This window comes from Metarhizium brunneum, chromosome 2, assembly GCF_013426205.1.
Source record: "Metarhizium brunneum chromosome 2, complete sequence".
In the NCBI taxonomy this organism is placed as follows: Eukaryota; Fungi; Ascomycota; class Sordariomycetes; order Hypocreales; family Clavicipitaceae; genus Metarhizium; species Metarhizium brunneum.
This window is the reverse complement of record NC_089423.1, coordinates 2,725,931-2,747,011: the sequence shown is the minus strand read 5'-3', so window position 1 is coordinate 2,747,011 and position 21,081 is coordinate 2,725,931. Positions and strand designations below refer to the sequence as shown.

General features: G+C 53.3%; 9 protein-coding genes across 9 annotated transcripts; 6 read left to right on the top strand and 3 right to left on the bottom strand.

The window, feature by feature from the left end:
- Window positions 1–163: 163 nt before the first annotated feature.
- On the bottom strand, window positions 164–1,331 carry G6M90_00g037940 (uncharacterized protein; the record flags this gene model as incomplete). Its single annotated transcript, XM_014691668.1, has 4 exons — window positions 164–582; window positions 655–915; window positions 992–1,241; window positions 1,320–1,331. 4 exons carry the CDS (start codon window positions 1,329–1,331, stop codon window positions 164–166), a joined length of 942 nt encoding a protein of 313 aa, XP_014547154.1.
- Window positions 1,332–2,347: 1,016 nt separating this feature from the next.
- On the bottom strand, window positions 2,348–4,255 carry cct5 (T-complex protein 1 subunit epsilon; the record flags this gene model as incomplete). Its single annotated transcript, XM_014691667.1, has 5 exons — window positions 2,348–2,809; window positions 2,868–3,984; window positions 4,042–4,090; window positions 4,160–4,177; window positions 4,246–4,255. 5 exons carry the CDS (start codon window positions 4,253–4,255, stop codon window positions 2,348–2,350), a joined length of 1,656 nt encoding a protein of 551 aa, XP_014547153.1.
- Window positions 4,256–5,118: 863 nt separating this feature from the next.
- HBS1L (HBS1-like protein) lies at window positions 5,119–7,742 on the top strand (the record flags this gene model as incomplete). Its single annotated transcript, XM_014691666.1, has 3 exons — window positions 5,119–6,208; window positions 6,260–6,472; window positions 6,532–7,742. 3 exons carry the CDS (start codon window positions 5,119–5,121, stop codon window positions 7,740–7,742), a joined length of 2,514 nt encoding a protein of 837 aa, XP_014547152.1.
- Window positions 7,743–8,736: 994 nt separating this feature from the next.
- Window positions 8,737–11,055, top strand: grp78 (Endoplasmic reticulum chaperone BiP; the record flags this gene model as incomplete). The annotated part of the gene is made up of 5 exons (XM_014691665.1): window positions 8,737–8,868; window positions 9,001–9,185; window positions 9,252–9,492; window positions 9,557–10,801; window positions 10,870–11,055. The coding sequence occupies 5 exons, from the start codon at window positions 8,737–8,739 to the stop codon at window positions 11,053–11,055; spliced, it is 1,989 nt and encodes a 662-aa protein (XP_014547151.1).
- Window positions 11,056–11,639: 584 nt separating this feature from the next.
- Window positions 11,640–13,165, top strand: G6M90_00g037900 (uncharacterized protein; the record flags this gene model as incomplete). Its single annotated transcript, XM_066130228.1, has 3 exons — window positions 11,640–12,680; window positions 12,746–12,977; window positions 13,023–13,165. 3 exons carry the CDS (start codon window positions 11,640–11,642, stop codon window positions 13,163–13,165), a joined length of 1,416 nt encoding a protein of 471 aa, XP_065986147.1.
- Window positions 13,166–13,742: 577 nt separating this feature from the next.
- Window positions 13,743–14,387, top strand: G6M90_00g037890 (uncharacterized protein; the record flags this gene model as incomplete). Its single annotated transcript, XM_014691663.1, has 1 exon — window positions 13,743–14,387. The coding sequence occupies one exon, from the start codon at window positions 13,743–13,745 to the stop codon at window positions 14,385–14,387; it is 645 nt and encodes a 214-aa protein (XP_014547149.1).
- Window positions 14,388–14,602: 215 nt separating this feature from the next.
- TIC32_0 (Short-chain dehydrogenase TIC 32) lies at window positions 14,603–15,697 on the bottom strand (the record flags this gene model as incomplete). Its single annotated transcript, XM_014691662.1, has 2 exons — window positions 14,603–15,243; window positions 15,313–15,697. The coding sequence occupies 2 exons, from the start codon at window positions 15,695–15,697 to the stop codon at window positions 14,603–14,605; spliced, it is 1,026 nt and encodes a 341-aa protein (XP_014547148.1).
- Window positions 15,698–16,221: 524 nt separating this feature from the next.
- On the top strand, window positions 16,222–18,109 carry BOA15_1 (Transcription factor BOA15; the record flags this gene model as incomplete). The annotated part of the gene is made up of 5 exons (XM_066130227.1): window positions 16,222–16,262; window positions 16,320–16,365; window positions 16,420–17,213; window positions 17,255–18,000; window positions 18,057–18,109. The coding sequence occupies 5 exons, from the start codon at window positions 16,222–16,224 to the stop codon at window positions 18,107–18,109; spliced, it is 1,680 nt and encodes a 559-aa protein (XP_065986335.1).
- Window positions 18,110–19,349: 1,240 nt separating this feature from the next.
- NMNA1 (Nicotinamide/nicotinic acid mononucleotide adenylyltransferase) lies at window positions 19,350–20,499 on the top strand (the record flags this gene model as incomplete). Its single annotated transcript, XM_014691660.1, has 5 exons — window positions 19,350–19,473; window positions 19,598–19,663; window positions 19,742–20,184; window positions 20,239–20,309; window positions 20,379–20,499. The coding sequence occupies 5 exons, from the start codon at window positions 19,350–19,352 to the stop codon at window positions 20,497–20,499; spliced, it is 825 nt and encodes a 274-aa protein (XP_014547146.1).
- Window positions 20,500–21,081: the final 582 nt, after the last annotated feature.

Genomic DNA, 21,081 nt, shown 5'->3' with positions numbered 1-21,081 from the left:
AGACTTTCTAAACGAAGAAACTTGAGCATTCTCAAGCCCACTATGGCTAATGTATTAGACTAGAACACAACGGTGGTGTAGATTGGCAATTCGTAGATGGGGATTTTTGTTTGTTAACAGATTATATTTCATTTGTCGGGTATACCTGCCTTACAATATAGATTCACTCACAAATCTCACTCTCCTCAAGCCGCAATGTCTCTAACCCTATATCGTCATGTAGATCTACTGAAGCAAGTCTCCAGAAACTGGTGTCGGCCTGAAATGTAGTCTTCATAAACCGCGAAAACTTGAGCGGCCATTCTATATACGGCTGATATGTTTCTGGCAACGAATCATATATCTTCTCCATCCACACAATGGCCATGACGTTGCGCGCGTCGTAGCGATGACGGGTCTCATGGAAGGAAAATTGAGGGCCTTCTTCCCACACGCAGATTGTACGACTCATGATGATATCCAACAGCAGCATGTGGACGATGACAAGGCGCGCGATGTGATTGCTTGGATCGATGAATGCGGCAAATTCAACGGCCGAGAGGCGGCCTGCTTTTTCGTGGAGGAATGAATGCTCGCGGAAACCTAGGAATCAAAACGCTTCAGGTCAGCAGGGGTAGCTTTTTATCTACCTGTATGCGCGTGGGCAGGTCTGACATTCGTAAATGTTATTTGTGGCGGAAATCACTATTCGGCGCATCATGGCAATGTGCTCAATGTCAATGACGCTGTGACACAGGGGGCCGAGTTGTTCAAGACTTGTGCAGAACCCGTTGGCAATGGACTTATCCAGCAAGGGGAGCCAGTGGTTGTCTGATGCGGCTACAGACGATGCTTTTTCGACGTAGACGTCTCGTTCAAATGTTTTAAAGGCCGAGTTCTCGAGATCAGGTACCACGTGGGTTCCGACAAGAAAACCTACAGCGGACTTGGTGTTAATAACATGATGCCGTCGTCGGATTTGGGTCATTTCGCCCCATGCGAGAAGACGTACAGCCGCGGGTCATGGTAAGAAAGTCTGTAAGGCCATCCGGCATGTGAGCTGCCTGGAAGGTCAGGGTGAGAATGGCAGCAAAAGCCGCCTCGGTATCCAAAAGTGAAAGCGCCGGTCTTGACAGGAATTTGTTTAGTCTTTCAATAGCCGTCACTCTATGCTGCAAGGCAGACTGATTGAAGTCGCCAGGGGCCAGTAGACTCAGATGTGAGGCACCCAGTCCGAGCATCGAATGGATCAAGAAGTCGTACTATACGTCACAAGTCAGGTCGCCAGTCGTTGTACCACTTCCAATGGTCCCGGTAGACGCTCACACACGACAACATACCTCATGCGACATCTGCGAGATGTACTGCCACACATATCTCCCCCCAACTGGCAGCGGCGGAAACGCAGATATGAGAAAATGCTGAAAGAATCTCAAGTCCGAGAACCCAAACGAACCAGGATGCGTGGACAACGGCTGAGGAACAGCCCGTCCCACTGCCAACGGTGAAGCATGTTGTTGAGCTTCACTCCTCTGAGCTCTTCTCATCAGCGAGTATTCGCACTCAAGCCCCAGCCGCTTACATGCTCCGCAGATGGGTGTGGCTTCGTCACACTTGACTTTTCGTCGTTTACAATTTGGACAACCCGTACGAGACTTTGTGTGTCCTTTTCTGGGAATTGGACGTCGTTTGCCAGTAGTAGACTGCCGGCTGTTGCTGGGCGTTGATGAGGCCGACTCCGGACTTGGAGAGGAATCCATATCCATACACCTGGGCTATTGCACAGCGGGTGTTAAATAGCTCTATGAGATTGATAGATAATAAGGCATCGAGGGAAAAGCTTGGAGTTTCTTTTTCCACAGGTCATGGTTTCTACTGGCGATGTCAGTGGCGCGCCTTTAAGAGCAAAAGAGGCTGAACGGAGCGCTCAGCCCTATTGGCGTGGAACGTGTCCAACTTACCAGGGGGCCACGCCGTCCGACTCCGAGTCCAGAGTTTGGTGGATGGCCCTTTGGATGCTGGAGACAAAAAGCCACGCAATCACGGAGCCTGCTGCTACCAAGTAAGCTGACTGTACACGCGGTCGCGCTGTTTGGGGGGGTGGACATGACGACACACTTACACCTTGATGTGAGTTTGTTCCGAGAGCTGGAGACGAGGCTCTTTTCCACAGCTCTAATCTTTGGCGATTCTTGGCAGTCGGATGATTGTCAATCAGAAGCAACAAGTCACAGTAGATAGAAGCTCTCAATATTGCATGTTTTGATGTGGCCGACCCGGTGTCGAGTCAAGGCAACCTCTATTGTGCCATTACTTTTGTACCCTTTAACCTTGATTTGGTATATTCCCATTCTCTATCGTGACTTATCTAAAACTCCTCGTCGCCCGAGCCTGAAACAATGACGTTGTTCACCTTCAGAACCATGCGACATAATTGCGTGGCCAGCTGAAGCTGCTGCTTCTTTCCAATCAAGGGGTCAATGACAAACGCTTCCTTCATATCGTTGTTGCCACGTCCCATGCAGTCCACACCAAGTTTACCTCGGTTGTCGGGCCCAGCCTTGACCTGCTGACTCTTGACTTCAGCAAGAGTAGAAATGGGGTTGAGACCACTGTTCTCAGCCAGCGTCATAGGGACGGTATCCAGAGCTTCAGAGAACGCACGCATGGCGTACTGTTCTAAACCAGGCGTCTTGACGGCGGCGTCCTCGACAGCCAGGGAGCAGGCAATCTCGGCAGCACCGCCACCGTAGACGACACGATTGTCGCGAACCAAGTTTCTTACCACGCACAAAGCATCGTGAAGTGATCGCTTCGCTTCATCGATAATCTAGACAATGTGTCAGCAATCCATAGTCCATTGGACAGGGTGTGACGGGCACACATACCATCTTGTTACTGCCACGGCAGAAAACAGTCACGGCACGAGTGTTGGCGCACTCCTCAATGACCAGCATCTTCTCTCTTGTTGTGCCAAAAGTCATCTCTCTGACAACACCTGCCGAACCCAGCTTCTCTGGCTTGAGGTCTTCGAACCGCGGTACTATTCTGCCGTTCGTGGCAATGGCAATCAGCTCAATCTCGGGGCCACCAACCCAACGAACGGCTGGAAGACCGTTCTGGAGAAGCAAGTGGTTGGCTTCATCATCGAAGCCCCACTGACAAATTGCCAAATTGGCGCCCGTGTCCTTGACCTGCTGGATCATCTCGATAAACTTCTCCCTCTCGTAGTTTTGCAGTTTCTTGAACTCTTCAACACTGGTAATCTCGAGCTTGTGCTTCGTCTTGGGCTTGGGGGGTTCAAAGGCACAAGTCAGGATGGCAATCTTGGCGTCTCGCACTTCAGAAGGCATTTGTGGGTGAGAAAAGTCCTTGTCGACAATGACACCCTTGACGAGCAGCGTGTCCTCGAGCGAGCCTCCAACCTTGCCGTCAACCTTGATCAGCTCGAAATCGACATCCTTTCGCTCCAGATCTGCCACTGACAAGACAGCGTCCACCGCAATGTTGGCGAATTGATCATGCGCTTTGGAGACAATCTTGCTGCCCAAACTTGTTCGTGCAACCTTGACCAGGTTAGCAGTCTCTGTCTTTGTGAAATCGATCGTGTCTGAGATTCGGTCCAGCTCGGCAACGGCGATGTCGCAAGCTTGGTCGTAACCATCGGCGATTCGGATAGGGTGGATGCCCTTATCAATAAGGTCGGCAGCTTGCTCCAGCAGAGCACCAGCCAGGACAACAACACCGGTGGTACCGTCGCCGATTTCGTCATCTTGGGATTTGGACAGCTCTACCAGCAGCTTGGCAATGTGGTTGCTGATTTCCATCTGCTGTAGGATGGTGGCGCCATCGTTGGTGACTGTGATGTCTCCGTCAGGGGAGATGAGAATCTTGTCGAGACCTCGAGGGCCAAGGGAGGACTTGACGAGATTTGCAACGGTCCTAGCTGCGAGTATATGAGACTTTACGGCTTCGTTTCCGAATTGACGCTTCTTCCTTCCCTGACTGTGTGGTTGTCAGACGTTGTTCGAACTGAACGCGAATGGCGGGGCATGTACTTACTCTCTGACCACAATAAACGGCCGGCCTTGCTCATCCTTCAAAAAGGTTGCTGTTTATTCGAAGATGTATGAGTTAGCGCTCAAGCCCGTTTCCCGAGGATTCATTATGGTGCAATTACCATTGTTAGGATCCAGGTCTGCCAAGTTCAAGTTAGCTTCAGTCATTATCAAACCCCCCTGGATTGCCACAACTAGTTGCACTCACTCAGTGACATGTTGGTGACGAGCTTGCTATAACGAAAGCTCTACCAGACTATGTCCAAAAATATGACTCGCCGACAGAAAAGAAGGACCCCGAAACTGGCGATGACGATGGCCTAAAGCTTGGAGCTTGTCGTCGTAGCCAAATTTTTAGAATATTGGTGCTGCCTTGAACTGGTCGCGGTGCGGGACGCCGGGAAAAGAAATCTCCGTCATCCGAATTGTCGTTGCGAAACGGTCCAGCTTCAATGTTCTGTTGGCTTCTGCAGACGGCCACGGTTAGGCGGTCAGTGGGTATCCACAGCGGGCAGCTCTCTGCGGTTAGTGCCTTCGATGCTGGGCAAGGAGGGGCAAGTTTAACTGCTAGGCCATCAGGCAGGAGGCCGGGCAGGCATGGAGCTCAGGCGTCACTGGTGCGGGGCCTAAGTGGCAGTCAATGTTCGTCGTTGAAGCTCCATGCTTCTCTGCCCCTCCATGTGTGTGACCTGCTCACAGCGTCGACGGCTTTCCAGAATTGCCCCACGCGTCATCAGTTCAGTCACACAGGTCTTCACTGCCCGCCAAACTTCTACTTGGCTGAATGTTGGAGCCCAATTTTTCGGCAGCCCATTGCTAGCACTCCTCATCCTTTTGGCTTCTTTTGTTGACCGCGCAGCTGGTGTTCCTGTGCGTCCCCTTTTTTGTGTCGCATAATTTTGCCAGAGTACGTATCATACCTTGATTTTGACCGAGGCATGACGGACAGACAACAAGCTAACCGGCTCAGAAACACCATACGGTTTCCCCCCTTTCCCGCATCCAGTTTAAGCCGACAGCGAAACAAACTGTCCGCATCTTCTTCGAAAAGACTAGCTATTGTACCGCATCTTTGTTGACCATGGCACCCGCTGACTTCTACGACGACGATGACCTATATGATGGGAACGACTATGAGGAAGATCAGGAGGAAGAGCTGAGCCCTGAGGACAAGCAAGCTATGGAGGAGGGCACTGCCGATGTGAAAAAGGCCCTTGGTGCCAATGCCAGCAAAGTGACAGTCAAGCAGATACAGGAGGCGCTATGGCACTACTACTTCGATGTAGAGAAGTCTGCCAGCTACTTAACCAAGACTTTTATTGCACCACCACCGCCTAAACCCACACCGAAAAAGGCCCCAGAGAGTAAGTTGCATGAGTTCTCGTTTTCATCATCACTCGGCCTGTTTGTAAGATCTGCTGGAGCGGCGAGCGCTTTACCATTGTCCAACTCGCCACAAACACCTGAAACACTACCTCTACCGCCTTGTAGGACTTTCAGCTACAGAACAAATTCGATTATTCTTCAATCAGAGTTCGATGATATGCCTTGGTTGAACACGCCCGAGAGTCGCCAAGCTACTCTGATAGCACCCTTTGAGCCACGAGGCGGATTGCTTGGCGGAGCCGGAGATGCCCCGAAAATGTCCAAGTTGCAAGCACTTGCGGCCGCTAGGAAAAAGAAGAACGACGAAAAGAAAGAGCAAGCAAAATCTTCAGAGACAGAAAGTGGCTTGAAGAGATTGTCGATCACCGATGACTCTCAGAAAGGCAACACCAAAGGAGCTTCAAGCCCCGCAAAGCGGCTGCGTGGCCCCGATATGCAGCCTTCATCGCGTCCAATATTAGGCAGAGGCGACTCACGGAGTGAATCTTCTCAAAATACACACTCCAGTGCTGCTCCTGTCGAAGTCATAGCTCCCCAGAAAGAATCGGGTAAACCGAATCAATACCCTCCAGTACAAAGGGAAGAGCAAGAAGAAGATGCAGAGCCAGCTCCTGCATGTGCACCATCCGCCTTCGCCAAGACTTTGTTCGGTCCCGCTCCAGAAGATCGCCAAGCAAACAGGCCTGATTTCTTTGCAATGCCATACGCAGCTTCATCATCCTTCCTTGCTACAGCATTCTCTAATCCCAGCCCGGACGATATCGTTCTGGCCGCGCAGGCAAAAGGTTCGAACTTCGCAAAGGCGAAATAACAAGCTAATTCTAATGTTTCTTCAGCCGGGAAGAAGACTGCAGCTCCTGTCAAAGCGGCATCGATAGTAGTGAAAAAAGACAAGAACGTCGATGCCGTATCTAAAGTTGTAGATGTGGCAAATGGCGTTTCGAATCTGAGGGTCAGCGACGCTCCGCCCCCAAAGAGCAAAGGTCTTGATGTGGCCAAAGAGTACGAGAAGAGCAATAGAAAAAAGAGCATCAGTTTTGTTGTCGTTGGTAAGTTACAAAAGAAGATGACTGGCTTGCCCCTGTCATCTATGCTAACATGTAAATAGGACACGTTGATGCCGGCAAAAGTACGCTAATGGGTCGCCTTCTGCTTGAACTGAAATATGTTCAAGAGCGCACGGTAGATAAGTATCGTCGACAAGCAGAGAAGACAGGAAAACAATCTTTTGCTCTTGCTTGGGTCATGGACCAGAGAACGGAAGAAAGGGAACGTGGCGTCACAATCGACATCGCCACCAATCATTTCGAAACCCCGAACACCAAGTTCACCATCTTGGACGCCCCTGGCCATAGAGATTTCGTCCCAAATATGATTGCTGGTGCTAGCCAGGCAGATTTTGCCGTTCTCGTGGTTGACGCAAATACTGGGGCTTACGAAAAAGGCCTCAAGGGGCAAACGAGAGAGCACGTATTATTGCTGCGCAGTCTGGGTGTGCAGCGCCTGATTGTCGCTGTCAATAAACTTGACATGGTTGGTTGGTCAAAAGATCGATTCGACGAGATTTCTCAACAAGTCATGGGGTTTCTCACAGGCCTAGGCTTCCAAAGCAAGTTGGTAAGCTTTATACCAATTTCAGGTCTGAATGGAGACAATATCGCCAGTAAGATAAAGGATGCAACTGCAGCATGGTATCAGGGCCCAACTCTTCTTGCATCATTGGAGGATTCAGAGCCTTCATCGGCCCGTGCCATCACGAAACCCTTCCGAATGTCGATTTCAGAAGTGTTTCGATCCCAACAACAGGGCACAACAACGCTTGCTGGCCGCATTGAAGCAGGGAATATTCAGATTGGTGATGCAGTTATCGTGCAGCCCAGCGGCGAGGGTACATATATCAAATCCATCATGGTGGACACGGAGGCTCAAGAATGGGCAGTTGCTGGTCAGAGTGTTACGATTGCCTTGACTGATATTGATCCCGTCCACATACGTGTTGGCGATATCTTATGCGGTACCGTCAACCCGATCAGTGTTGGCGACACGTTCACTCTGAAGGTCATGGCGTTCGAGCATCTAATGCCGATGCCCGTTGACCTCCACCGTGGCCGTCTACATGCAGCTGGACAAATACAGTCAATACCCGCAACCCTTGATAAGGCTACTGGTGAGGTCATTAAGAAGAAGCCCAAGGTGGTCCAGCCGGGCAGTGTGGCTCGCGTGACGATTAAGCTTGGTTCCAAGGTTCCGTTGGAAAAGGGCCAGAGAGTTGTGCTTCGCAGCGGTGGGGAAACCATTGCTGCCGGCTTATTGGAATAAATGTATCCGCGGATTAAGATTTATCATGGCTGTGAGTCATAGTGAAAAGAGAACCTTGTCGATGACATGGAGTACGGAGTAGACAGGTGGCATTTAGTTCCGAGAGGCCAATACACAAAGCCAGATATCAGATGGTGACGCACGATTTGTCACGGGATAACCCGTAGCTAGGTACTCCGTGTCTAGGTAGCAAATTAGTAGTTGGCATTCACACCCGCAGGCTCACCATAGAAATGATCTATTGAGGTCATATCTGTACTTGGCTTATGGGAACGTGTTGTGCCTTGCAAGAGTCCTGCGGCGACTCCTGCCTTTGTAATAGGTAGTTGTTGTTTCGAATGTTCTCGAGGTCCCCACTTGAGGCGACATTCTATTAGGGTCGATGTGCTACCTGCCTAGCGCCATGGAGCGCCCTGTGCGCAGTGGCTTTCTGGCACTGTCTCTGGGACAGTGGCCGCAGGGGCAACAAGACGAGTCACGACAGTTGGCAGCAGCAACGTGACGTGCGCCTACTCAAACTACCTAGGTACCTACCTGGGTACCAAGTGAGTGGGTAGGTAGTGCTCGTGGACCTGCCATCAAGCCTTCTGCCAGGTACTCCGTAAGTATGCAGTGCGAGATCCTCAAGAGACTATGAGGAGTCATTGAGGACTCGCTCCTGCTAAGTGGGGCCTGCTCTGGCAAGCCAGCCCCAGTAGGGCCTTGCATGAAATCTGGCCTCTTGTGCACTCTTTTGGACACCTGGACACCTCGACATATTTTTATAAGGCGTCGCGCTGCTGCTTCTTCTTCTTCTTTGTATGCATCCCCGTCCGTCTTCATTTCATCTATCGATGCCCATACCACCCAATTGGTGAAGACGCTGGCTTGAGGATCAAAGACACCTTGCTACGTAGCTTTCACTCTTCTTTTCTTTATTCTAGTTAGTATTTGATTTCCATTACCACGATAGCTTCGAACCGGCTCCGCCTCCGCAATTAACCCCCCTCCCGCGATGGCTCGATCACGAAGCACATTCGCTTTGGGCCTTGGGCTCCTTTGTTGGATCACCCTGCTCTTCTCTCCCCTGGCTTTCGTCAAGCCTGTCCAGGCCGACGTATCTGAATATGGCACTGTCATTGGTATTGTGAGTACTTCCATCTCCTTGGAGGCCATGGTAGTGGCAGGTTGCTCCTGAAGGCGCGGCTCTCAACTGCTACTACGGGTCTGCTCCCCTCCTCCCTGACACGATTGCTGACTTGTTGCGCCTCTTTGACAGGATTTGGGCACGACCTACAGCTGTGTCGGTGTGATGCAAAAGGGCCACGTCGAGATTATCTTGAACGATCAGGGTAACCGAATTACTCCTTCTTATGTCGCCTTCACCGATGAGGAGCGTCTTGTCGGTGACGCGGCCAAGTACCAGGCCGCCGGTAACCCTGAACGAACTATTTTTGACGTCAAGTGAGTATTGCAGCCATTCAACGCATTAGTTGGAGCATTGTTTTCTTTCTAACAAGTCATCTTTAGGCGTCTGATTGGCCGAAAATTCAGTGACAAAAACGTCCAGGCCGATCTCAAACACTTCCCTTACAAGGTTGTCGCCGAGGACGGCAAGCCCGTCGTCCAGGTTGATGTCCAGGGCACTCCGAAGACTTTCACCCCTGAGGAAGTTTCCGCCATGATTTTGGGTAAAATGAAGGATGTTGCCGAGTCTTACTTGGGCAAGAAGGTCACCCATGCCGTTGTCACTGTTCCTGCCTACTTCAATGTGAGTCCCGCGCACCACTATTAAGCCGATTCAACAAAGTCATCATTACTGACAACCAGTGCAGGATGCCCAACGCCAGGCTACCAAGGATGCGGGTACGATCGCCGGTCTCAATGTCCTCAGAGTTGTCAACGAACCCACCGCTGCTGCTATTGCCTATGGACTGGACAAGACCGAGGGCGAACGCCATATCATTGTGTACGATCTTGGTGGTGGTACTTTCGATGTCTCTCTTCTTTCCATCGACCAGGGTGTTTTCGAGGTCTTGGCTACTGCCGGTGATACCCATCTTGGTGGTGAGGATTTCGACCAGCGCGTCATCGACTACCTCGCCAAGAACTTCAACAAGAAGCACGACGTCAATATTACCAAGAATAAGAAGACCATGGGTAAACTCAAGCGTGAGGTGGAGAAGGCCAAGCGCGACCTTTCATCACAGATGCTCACTCGCATTGAAATAGATGCCTTCTTCGAGGGCAAGGACTTCTCTGAGCCCCTGACTCGCGCCAAGTTCGAGGAGCTGAACAAGGAGCTCTTCAAGAAGACCCTGAAGCCTGTCGAGCAGGTTCTCAAGGACGCCAAAATGAAGAAGTCCGAGATCGATGATATTGTTCTTGTCGGTGGTTCTACTCGTATCCCCAAGGTTCAGGCTCTCGTTGAAGAGTATTTTGGCAAGAAGGCCTCCAAGAAGGTTAACCCCGACGAGGCTGTGGCTTTCGGTGCCTCTGTTCAGGCTGGTATTCTGTCCGGAGAGGAGGGTACCGAGGAACTTCTTCTCATGGATGTCAACCCTCTTACTCTCGGTATTGAGACCACTGGTGGAGTCATGACCAAGTTGATTCCCCGCAACACCGCCATCCCTACTCGCAAGAGCCAGATTTTCTCTACTGCTGCTGATAACCAGCCTGTGGTCCTGATTCAGGTCTACGAGGGTGAGCGATCTCTGACCAAGGACAATAACCTTCTTGGCAAGTTTGATCTTACTGGCATCCCCCCCTCGCCTCGTGGTGTTCCCCAGATTGAGGTCTCCTTTGAGCTTGATGCCAACGGTATCCTTAAGGTCTCAGCCCACGACAAGGGCACTGGCAAGCAGGAGTCCATCACCATCACCAACGATAAGGGCCGTCTTACCCAGGAGGAAATCGACCGCATGGTTGCTGAGGCCGAGAAGTACGCCGAGGAGGACAAGGCTACCCGTGAGCGCATTGAAGCTCGCAACAGTCTTGAGACCTACGCTTTCAGCCTCAAGAACCAGGTCAACGATGCCGAGGGTCTTGGTGGCAAGATTGACGAGGAAGACAAGGAAACTGTAAGTTCATGTTCCAAAGTGATGACTGCCACCCATCAACAGCAACAGTTAGCTAATACTGAGCTTAGATTATCGACGCCGTTAAGGAGGCTACTGAGTGGCTCGACGAGCACGGTGCCGACGCTTCCGCCGAGGACTTCGAGGAGCAGAAGGAGAAGCTGTCCAACGTGGCGTATCCTATTACCTCCAAGATGTACGGTGGTGATGCTCCTGGCAGCCAGGAGGAAGAGTCTGATTTCCACGATGAACTGTAATTATAGAGATGCCGTCAAAAAATGGATCTAACGGGATGAGATAGCTCTGGTCTGGTTGTTTTGCGTGGAGTACGGGCATTTTGGCAGGCTACGTTTAATAATCTTGCCCGCAGCGTAAAGTAGACGTATTATTAACTGAGCTTTTTCCAGCGGAACTTGTTTGGCAAGGGCGTGCGTGTGTGCATAATTTCTGTATCCTCGGCGGTGAGGCAATACTTTCCACACCCCCCTGGCTTGGGGGCTCCAAAAGAGCTGCCACAGGTGAGGTTGGTGTTGGCGATGCATTTGAAAGTCGAAACGTGCAGCTCCAGAGGAAGCATCAAGCCTTGTGTGGTTAGAGCTTTCATTGCTTGTGATGGGCAGTAGTATACTAGTAGTAAGTATTAATTAATTAGTACTTGGGTGTGCATTGCGCAGTCGCACGGGTGCTGCAATGCGGCCAATGTCTCGTCCTCTATTGTTCTTTTTCATCACCAAAATATTTATTTTCAAAGGCCTGGTCGTTTTGAACTTTGCATCTCCCTAGCCCGCGATACCAAAACTTGTTTCACTCCTCTCACACAAGAACCAATTTTACGTGCAAAATGGGCAGCACGGCAGGGACAGAGTTCCTGGGCTCAATACAAAATGTGTTTGAGGAGGCTCAGGGACAGGGCTTCAGTTCGGTAACGGAATTCCGCAAGGTGACAGGCAGCATACTCAAGTTTCTTAGGGCGTGCAGAAAGATGACGGGTGCCAGAGCCCGTGCCAGCTGTCCGATCTGCTTGCCAGATGGTCTCAATGTCAGAACGCACGTGGCATTGCCTCCGACAGCCCTGAAGCTCAACAGAGAAACGACCAGGAGACTGCGAGAGGCACACTCCTCTAATGAGTTTTGCGGTATTTTGCTCTCACAAGTACACGAACAACTGCATGCCAAACGATCAGACTTGGGCAAGGGAGGAGGGAACATGACAACGTCTGCCGGTTCTCGGAGGCCAATTTCGAAAAAGAAGAGAGCATCGAAGCGTTCACCTGAGCCAACACCGAATCCGCCGTCGGCAAAGAAGGCACGCCGACGTCACAAAACAGTTCAGACACCGCCAGGATCTGGAAATCATGACCACAAGGCCGGGGCGAGCCGCACGGCGGGTGACGGCGATGGAGTTGCTGTATCAATGACGCCGGTATCTGCGATTGGCTCCAAACAGGGACCAGGGGCCGTTGTTACCAAGACGCAAACGGGTGAGAAGACGGGAAGGGCTATGCATCGACAGCTCACGAAGTCGCCGACAAAAGCACCACGCCCAGCGAAATCGTCCGCTAGCCCAGAAAACGCAGAAATGGTTGCTGCAAGGAACTACGGCCCTTTGACACCAGTCAAGCGGCTCAGAATTGTCCTTCCGAAGAGAAAGAGGGAGCCTGAGCAACAACAGGTTATCCAGCAGCAGCAGCAGAAACAGGCAGCTCCATCTACAATCACTTCACAAGACGATGGCCCGTATTCCGATAGCTCGAGTGACGAAAGGGACTCAATGTCAGATATATCTGAAATATCGGACTGCATGATCCCAATGGACTTGGACCCTTCCGAAGACGTGGCCCGGGAGAAGACAAAGGAGAGAGGCCTTCAAATGGCACAAAAGGTGAGCTACCTGGACTGCAACTACGAGAACCAAGGCCTCGGAGTGGTATGACTAACCAGGCACAGGACCAGAGCACACAACAAACACGCCAGGAGCCCGTCCAGTCGGCGGCGGCGACTCAGTTTTTGAGAATGGTGCCGCATCTACGCGACGGCATCTCGTCCGTCACGCCGACAAATTGGAGCAGATGTACTCGCAGGATTCAGAGGTATGCAAACTCGGAGGGAATCCGGGGGGCAGATTTCAAGCAGCGGCTCATGAGGCTTGTCGAAATAGTCTACTTGCCAGAGGAGCTGGGTGCTATTGCGGCAAAGGAATAGGATAGGCTTTTGCGCATTGCAGAGCTCTGCTCGGTCATTGCCGAGACTCTGGGCCCGGAGGACGAGGTCGTGGACTACGAGACGCGCAATCGCTGGATCAAGGAGAAGAACGAGGACATCAACAGCCTGAAGATGCTGTTCGAGGGTATAGACTTTAGTGCCTAGCTGGGTGTATGAGCAATGTCCAGCTGACGAGTGTTTCTTTTTTTTATCGGTGGATTGTGTTTGGTTTGCAGAAAATGGCTGGCAGGGTGGGAAATTATGTCGCTGAGCATCTGGCCCGCTGTGCAGGGTTTCCAAGTCGAGGCAAATGGGAACGTCAGGAACGGTAGCTAGATGGATGATGAACGGTCGCGAGAAACCTATGATTCAGCCGCGCGAAGTAGCTAAGAAGTAGAAGAGTCAAAAAGAAACGCAACATTGTCAACGCGGTCGATTGGGCTTGATGTGACATGGAAGCACATGACGTGTTGCTGCCTGCAGACCCAAGCTGTAGCTGAAGGGAAAACTCATCGTTACATAGATAGTCGCTTGGCGCCGGATACTAGGCCAACCAGGCGGCATGTCGTCTCGAAAAGGACACGTAAGAATCCAGTCGGCACGGATATCTCTTCATCGTTTTTGATAAGAAGTAACTCCGGCGCTGCTGGAGAATTCGCAGCCCAGCAAAATTCGTCTTCCAGTCTCACCAAGCACCCGATCTCTTGTGCTCGGCCTGTCAACAAATCTGTGTACACACACCATGAGCCAAGGCGACAAGTCATTCTGGGACAGGTCAGCAGCGTCCTACGCCCAGGCAAAAGTATCCGACGAGCGCGGCTACCAGCGCACCCTCGCCGCGACAAGGAGCTACCTCGGGCGCGGCGACCGCGTTCTCGAGCTGGGATGCGGCACCGGCTCCGCGGCGTTTGTCCTCGCGCCCTGCGTCGCCAGCTACCTCGCCACGGACCTGTCGTCTGAAATGATCAGGATCGCCAACGAGAAGCGCGGGTCGGATCCAGACGTTGCCCCCGGCCTGGAGTTCCGCGCAGCTACGGCCGAGGACGTGGCTCGCAGCAGCAGGGCCAGGTTCGACGCCGTGCTGGCGTACAATTACCTGCACCTCGTGCGCGACCCGTGGGCCACGGTAGCGACGATCAGGGACGTGCTAGGGGACGGCGGCGTCTTCGTCAGCAAGACGGCGTGCGTGGGGGGCGCGAATCCGCTCATGAGGTGGGTGGTGCTGCCGGCGATGCAGGCCGTCGGCAGGGCGCCGCACGTGAATAAGTTCACGGGGGCTGAGCTGAAGCAGAGGATTCGGGAGGCGGGGTTTGAGATTCTCGCCGAGGAGGTGCATTCTTCCAAGGGGGATGACGGGAGGCTGTTTATCGTGGCGAGGAGGAAGTGATGGTCTGTTTTTGTATGTTGTGGGCGTGGTGTTCTCTGCTCAACTATTTGTTACATGACGAATTTAATTATGAATCAAGAATCAATAGCTTGTACCCTACGTTGTAATATACATATGCTGTATCATCCTTGGTCAACAAACTCCATCAATCTGAAAGGACGTGTGCCAACGTCGTCCCAAATCCGCCCAAGAACTAAACCACTGCCTGGCATTTTTTAGACATCCTTTTCGACGCCGACCAGCTTGGCGCTCAGCTCCCAGAGCCTATCCTCGGCTTGGACATCATACGCATGAGGGGCCGCGCCGGGATCCAGAACTTCCACGGTGCCGGCTGCATTGCTCGCAACACTACAGTTGGTAAGGTACTTTCCGCCCTTGCCCTCCCAGACCGGTGCGACGGCGGCCCAGACAGAGGTGGCAGCGCCCTGCGGAGGGTTCAACATCTGCGTGCTCACTTTCTCATCGCTCTTCCACGAGTCCACCACCTCGTCGGGCAGGTAGGTAGCCAGACCGGTCCAGATGCCGCCGGGGTGCAGGGAGAGGGCGTGGACGCCGCGGGACCCAAGCGCGCGGTCGAGGTAGCTGGCGGTCCAGATGTTGGCCGTCTTGGACTGGCCGTAGCTAAGCCAGGGGTCGTAGGAGTCGGGTTGGTCGAAGTTGTAGTTGTCAAAGTTGACGGGGGACATGCCGTGTCCCGAGGAGGAGACGTTGACGATGCGCGAGTTGAAGGCGGGCGTCGAGCTGGAGATGAGCGTCGGGAGGAGGAGGCGGGTGAAGAGGTAGTGCGCGAGGTGGTTGACTGCGAACTGGCGCTCGAAGCCGTCCTTGGTCTTGGTGTATGGGCATGCCATGATTCCTGGGCCTATTGTCAGTGATTCTGATGCATCCTGTGTTGAGTAATGTCAAGGTGGCTGGGGAAACGCACCGGCGTTGTTGATGAGGACATTCAGCTTGCTGCTCCTGCCGAGAAAGTCCTTGGCGGCTTTGCGGACGGAATCGAGCGAGTCCATGTCCATCTCGACGACTTCCAGCTTGCCTTTGCCCGAGGTGGTCTTGAGGACGTCCTCCTTTGTGGCAGCGGCCTTTTCGAGGCTCCGGGCCGTGAAGTAGACGTCTGCGCCGGTGCTGTGCATGGCCCGGACCGTCTCCACGCCAATGCCGGCTGTGCCGCCGGTGACGAGGACCACTCTGCCGGCCCATGTGCCCTTTGCGCCGCTGTCTTGGACGACCCTGAGCGCGGTAGGGCGCTGGTCTCCCGGGCCGGAGGGGTTGACGTAGAGGTCGGCGTAGGGGTGGAATGCGTCTGACATTTTGAGGGTCTGATGGGTGTTGTGGAAAGAGGGAAGCGCCAAGTTTGGGTTTGGTGGGCGACGGCTTGTAAAGTTGTAAGTGGGCTGGCCGGGCGCTGTTTGTCGTTGCAATCGAGGCTTGCGGGTTGACGAGTTGTTTTTTCCCACTCCATTGGCAACATGGCGCATATTTATATCTGTATGAACAGTGGCAGGAAGCCCGGAGGTTCTGCGTGTCTCGTTGCAGAGTTTCTAAACTCCAAAGTTGCAACTATCTCCGGCACGGCTGCATGTCCGCCACGGACTTAACGCGGCGGAGCGGACATGTCCGCTTCGCATCCGCTCGAGTCCGCTCGAGGCTCCAGTCCGTCGCCGCTCTGGGGCGGTGGGGCCCGCCTCGGTCGACGTCAGCAGCACCAGCTGAGTTGCAGCACTTCACACGTACTGATGAAATCTTGGATATTAGTACTACTCCGTACTCCGTAGACAGAGTCCTTTGAGTTCCCCCATCCCTCCCCCTTCAGGCCAAGCCACGGCGTCGCGTCATGTCCGCCCGCCACGCGATACAGGCCTGTCGAGCCTGTCGGTACGTTTTGTCCCACCTGGCATGATGCGCTCGCTGGCTAATCTCCGAGTGCGACAGACGTTTGAAACGCAAGTGCTCTAGGGACATTCCGTCATGTTCACTTGTAAGACGACCTTGTGTACTGAATCTTCTTGCATGCCACTAACCCGGGGTTGAGTGTCTTCGGCTCAGCAAAAAATGCGAGTACCGCCCCGGTGATGCCGGTTCAGAGCCCGCGCCCAACCCTGATCTCGCCTCAAGACTGCACGACTTGGAACAGCTCCTCCAAGGGAAAGGGCTCAGCGACCTGATGCCCCTGCCTTCGTATGCAAACGTCAACTCGTCATTCCCTGCAGCATTCTTCCTCGACCCAGATCATTATTCCAAATTTGGCCAACATGACCTCTCCTCCGAGCAATTGCCCTGGGCGGAAAAGGCCCACACGCTCGTCCAGGATGACTGGCGAGAGGTGTGCGAGCGCTTCCTGTCCACCGTCTATACCTGGTTACCGATGATTAGCAAGAAGCGCCTCTATTCCGAGTTGACCTCTTCTAATCCTGACACCAGGGCCGGCAATGCGCTGTTCCTGCTAAGCATGAAACTGTGCACCGGCAGGCCCCTCCAGTCTGCCGATAATTCCTCCTCGTATGCAGATAATGAGCTGTACAGTGCTGCGAGGCAATGCCTCTTCTGCGCAGAGTCGGGAGGATACGTGTCGCTGCGGTTGGTCCAGTCCCTCGTTCTCTTGGCGGTTTATGAAATGGGCCATGCCATCTATCCGGCGGCGTACTTGACGGTTGGCAGGGCGGCGAGGCTGGCCATGGTTATCGGGCTACATAATACCAAGCTCGCAACGCAGCTGTTCGTCTTGCCGGATATGTGGAGTTTGAGGGAAGAGCAGGGACGGACGTGGTGGGCGATTTTCGTTCTCGACAAGTACAAAGTCTTGCCCCCGATCCTGTCACCACATGTGTAAGAGGACATCTGGATGTGTGCTGACGACATACTTCTAGGCTTGTCAGCCTTGGATCGCCCGGCTTGCCCTTCGCAACGCCGGACCCGTCTGTTGACCACCTCCTGCCTTCCAACGACCGAGACTGGAACAACGGCGTAATCAGCATAAACGAACCCGTCCTCGCACAATCGTTCCACGCCGCCAATTCCATTGGGAGTTTTGCAAGAACATGCCAAGCAGCGCATGTGCTGGGCAAGACCATGGCCCACATCAATCGCTGCAAGTCGGCCATGACTGACGTTACCGAAGTTGTTTCGGAGGCGTTGCATCTTCACAAAGCGCTCGTGGCGTTGGACACCAGTCTCGGCAGCCCGCTCGACTCTTTCCAAGGAGAGGGGAGTTCTGGTCCTGATTCTGCTGACGTGGAGGACATGAATTACACTGCCTTGTCGATATGCTGCTCGGCCCGGTACTTGCTCTACACACAGTACGCGTGTAACGAGAGCAACAGGTCCGCTGGCCCAGAGCGCATAGCACTAGAGGCGGAAGCGCAGCAGCTATCTATACAGGGCATGGAGCATCTCAGCGGCGTCTTGCTGCCGCAGATAGCACGGCACATGGAGCACATGGTTGCTTCGCCGGCAGTGAGACCGAGTGTGAGTTTTGTGCCGGGGCACAGCATGTATTATTCCGCCATTGATTGTGCGTGCTTTTACAAGGAGTTTGGTAGTCGGACCATGCTGGATGGCATCAAGCAGATTGTCCAAGGGTTCAAGGCGCTGCGGACGGAGTGGAGGGTTGGAGGTACGTTTGCTTGCTCCATGACGCCGTTGGGCATGTCATTGCTGATTTGATAGTAGCGGAGTATTTGGCCCTTTTGGACAAGGAGCACGTGCTTGAGTTGCTTGAGTAAGATGCCAAGGTGCAGAGTAGGCGATTTGGCAATGGCTCCGTAGAGGCGTGAGATGCTGTGGTGTTGTGCGCGGTCAAAATCCAGCTACCTTGGCTGGTTGGGGTTCTGCTTCTGCTCTTCGCGCCATGTTAGCACGTGACAAACGTTCCAACATGATCGTGAGGTGCTACTAACTCAAGGCGGGTACCGGGGCAGTACTACTGTAGATTGGAGATGATGATGTCGAGTCGATTGATGGCGCAAGACGACTGGAGGTCTGACTTTTGCCGAAACGGGACGAGGGGCCTGGAGCACTCGAGCCGAGCAGTCCGGTTCAATGTTTGACTGCACCAGTATGCATGGCCCCGCTTCTCGCTGCACGTGTGCGCCATTGGTGAACGTTTGATGATGCTTTGGGCGGCGTGGGCTCGCTAACCAGCACATGTGTGGTGCAGCTTGACCAGCCACCTCTGGGAGCAGCCAGCGTGAGCCCAGGCACACACTTGATTGCTGTGCAGGCCGCAGGAACCAGTTGGATGCCTGGCACATTGCGTCAATACGAGCCGGCGCCTGTGCCAGCGCCCTGCCTTGTGGCCTCTCGGCGGCAAAGCGCCTGTGCCTCATTATTGATGGAGTCCATGTCTGCACCAGACCCCAGACGCCTCACAGTGCTTCTTCCACTTACCTTTTCCGCCATCGCCATCGCCATCGCTCACTTGTGTACTCGCAGCCGTCTCCATCTCCATCTCCGTCAACGTCAACCCTTGACCATCCGCCTGTCCACCTCTGGCCTCAGACTGCGCTGTCGCCGTTTTGTCGCTCTTTCGCCCTGCGCAGTTGAAATTTCGCCACGCCGCCGCTCGACTGTCCAACTCTGTGCCTGCGGGCTGCCTGATGAAGCGTTGATCCGTCGGTCCAGCCCTGCGGTTGCTGTTGCTGCAGGCACCAACCAGGCCACTCAACTCGCAACGAGCGCACGCACGCACGCACGCCGCCGACAACACCAACTTGCCTCAATACCACCCGCCTGCTGCCGAGTCCCCGACCCTGGCTGTGCACGATACTAGACAGCTTCTTGTCTTGTCTGCGACGCATAGCCGACTTGGCTGCCAACGCCAACGCCGAGCAGGTTCGGTTCCCGCTGGTTGCATCCGAGACTCGAGGCATTAGCCGCGCGCGCCGACAGCAGCAGTGTCCCTGCATCAACAACTCCATCTGCCGCTTCACCAGCCTGTTGCTGCGACGGCGACTCCATCTCGCAATGGCGTCCGATTTCCCCTATGTCAAAAAGATGACTCCGGAGGGCTACGTCTTCCCCTCCCACCGGCTTCGGCGCACATGCGACGCTGGTCGAGTGCCCCTCGTCCTGGTAGCCTGCGGGTCCTGTGAGTACCACCACCTTGCTCCTCATGTATGACGTGGGCAAATATATATGAGGAATAAGGGACAAAAAAAAAATTAAAAAATAAATAAAAAGTGCCAAACTAACAATTCAAACCCCTCTCTCAGTCTCTCCAATTACCTTTCTACATTTGCGCATGTTTCCCATGGCGCGGGACCATGCACGTAATGAGGGTGAGCAAGCACTGCAATGACGTCGACGGGCACCCGGACAGCACGGCGTGGACATGGCTAATTCATGCGGCATAACAGGATACGAAGTCGTTGGAGGCTACCTCTCCCCCGTATCGGACGCCTATAAGAAGAAGGGTCTGGCCCCTGCAAATCACCGAATTCGAATGTGCGAAATCGCCGCCGAGAACACCTCTAAATGGCTCATGGTTGATCCCTGGGAGGCCCTGAGTCCAACTTATATTCCCACTGCCCGCGTCTTGGACCATTTCGACTACGAGATCAATCATGTCATGGGAGGCATCGAGTGCTCCGACGGCACCCGTAAGCCGGCCAAGATTGTCCTGCTGGCCGGCGCCGATTTGATCCAGACCATTAGCACACCGGACATTTGGGACGCCCAGGATGTGGATCATATTCTGGGTAACTTTGGCGTCTTTGTCCTGGAACGAACAGGGACCGAGCTTGACTCGGCTCTGGCGGCCCTGAAGCCTTGGGAGAAGAATATCCACGTCATTCGACAGGTAAATATCGATTCCGCCATGGCGGTTGTCCTGGTGCTGACGGAATGCCTTTAGGTTGTGACAAACGATATATCCAGTACCAAAGTCCGACTTCTCTTGAAGCGAGATATGAGCATCGATTATCTGTATGTGGCGCTACTGAACCCGTCTCACCCTGTATGTTAGGCCGCGGTGGAGTTGCTGACCTGGCACAGAATTCCGGACGATGTCATTAATTATATCTACGATAATAATCTGTACCGCGAGCTGGACCTGGCTGGTGGCAGCAAGGGAAAGGAGAAGGCAGATGTGACTGCCGGACCTAGCTCCAGCTGACGGACCGCGCGACGGTCGGATTACTCTCTGTTGAGTTGAGGATTTGATGGAGGATATTTGTTTTTTTTGGTCTTGCACATTTATCTGGGGGGCGTTTTGTCTTGAGTCCTACCTTGCGTGGTATGCCCAGTCAGTTATAGACTGAGGCGGATATTGGGAGGAAATCGTTTTTTTTTTCTTATTTGGTTGTCGTGCCATGAGCGACTGCGAGCTCAGCGAGAAAGCGTCAACATACGACATGGATGAAGGGAGAATAAAATGCAGCGCCGTGCAAATGGCCTGCTGGGTCTTTGGCCAAATACAGAGGGGGAAATGCTGGGGAACGGAAGAAATTCAGAGAGCCATGCAAGCAAAGCATGTACGAGCGCGCCGAGACCAGTTATAGTCTTAGCGAAGGGTGGCGGATTCTGTTTTGGGTGTTTTCTGTATACAAACATTATAAGGAATAGAGTTTCAGGGCCAGAGCTAATAGGACGCACCGAGTCGTTTCTTCTTCTCTTTTCTTTTGGGAACGGACAGTGATCCTGTTTAGGCAGGACGGAACAAAGAGGTAAACCATATGTATGTATGTTATGCGCCATG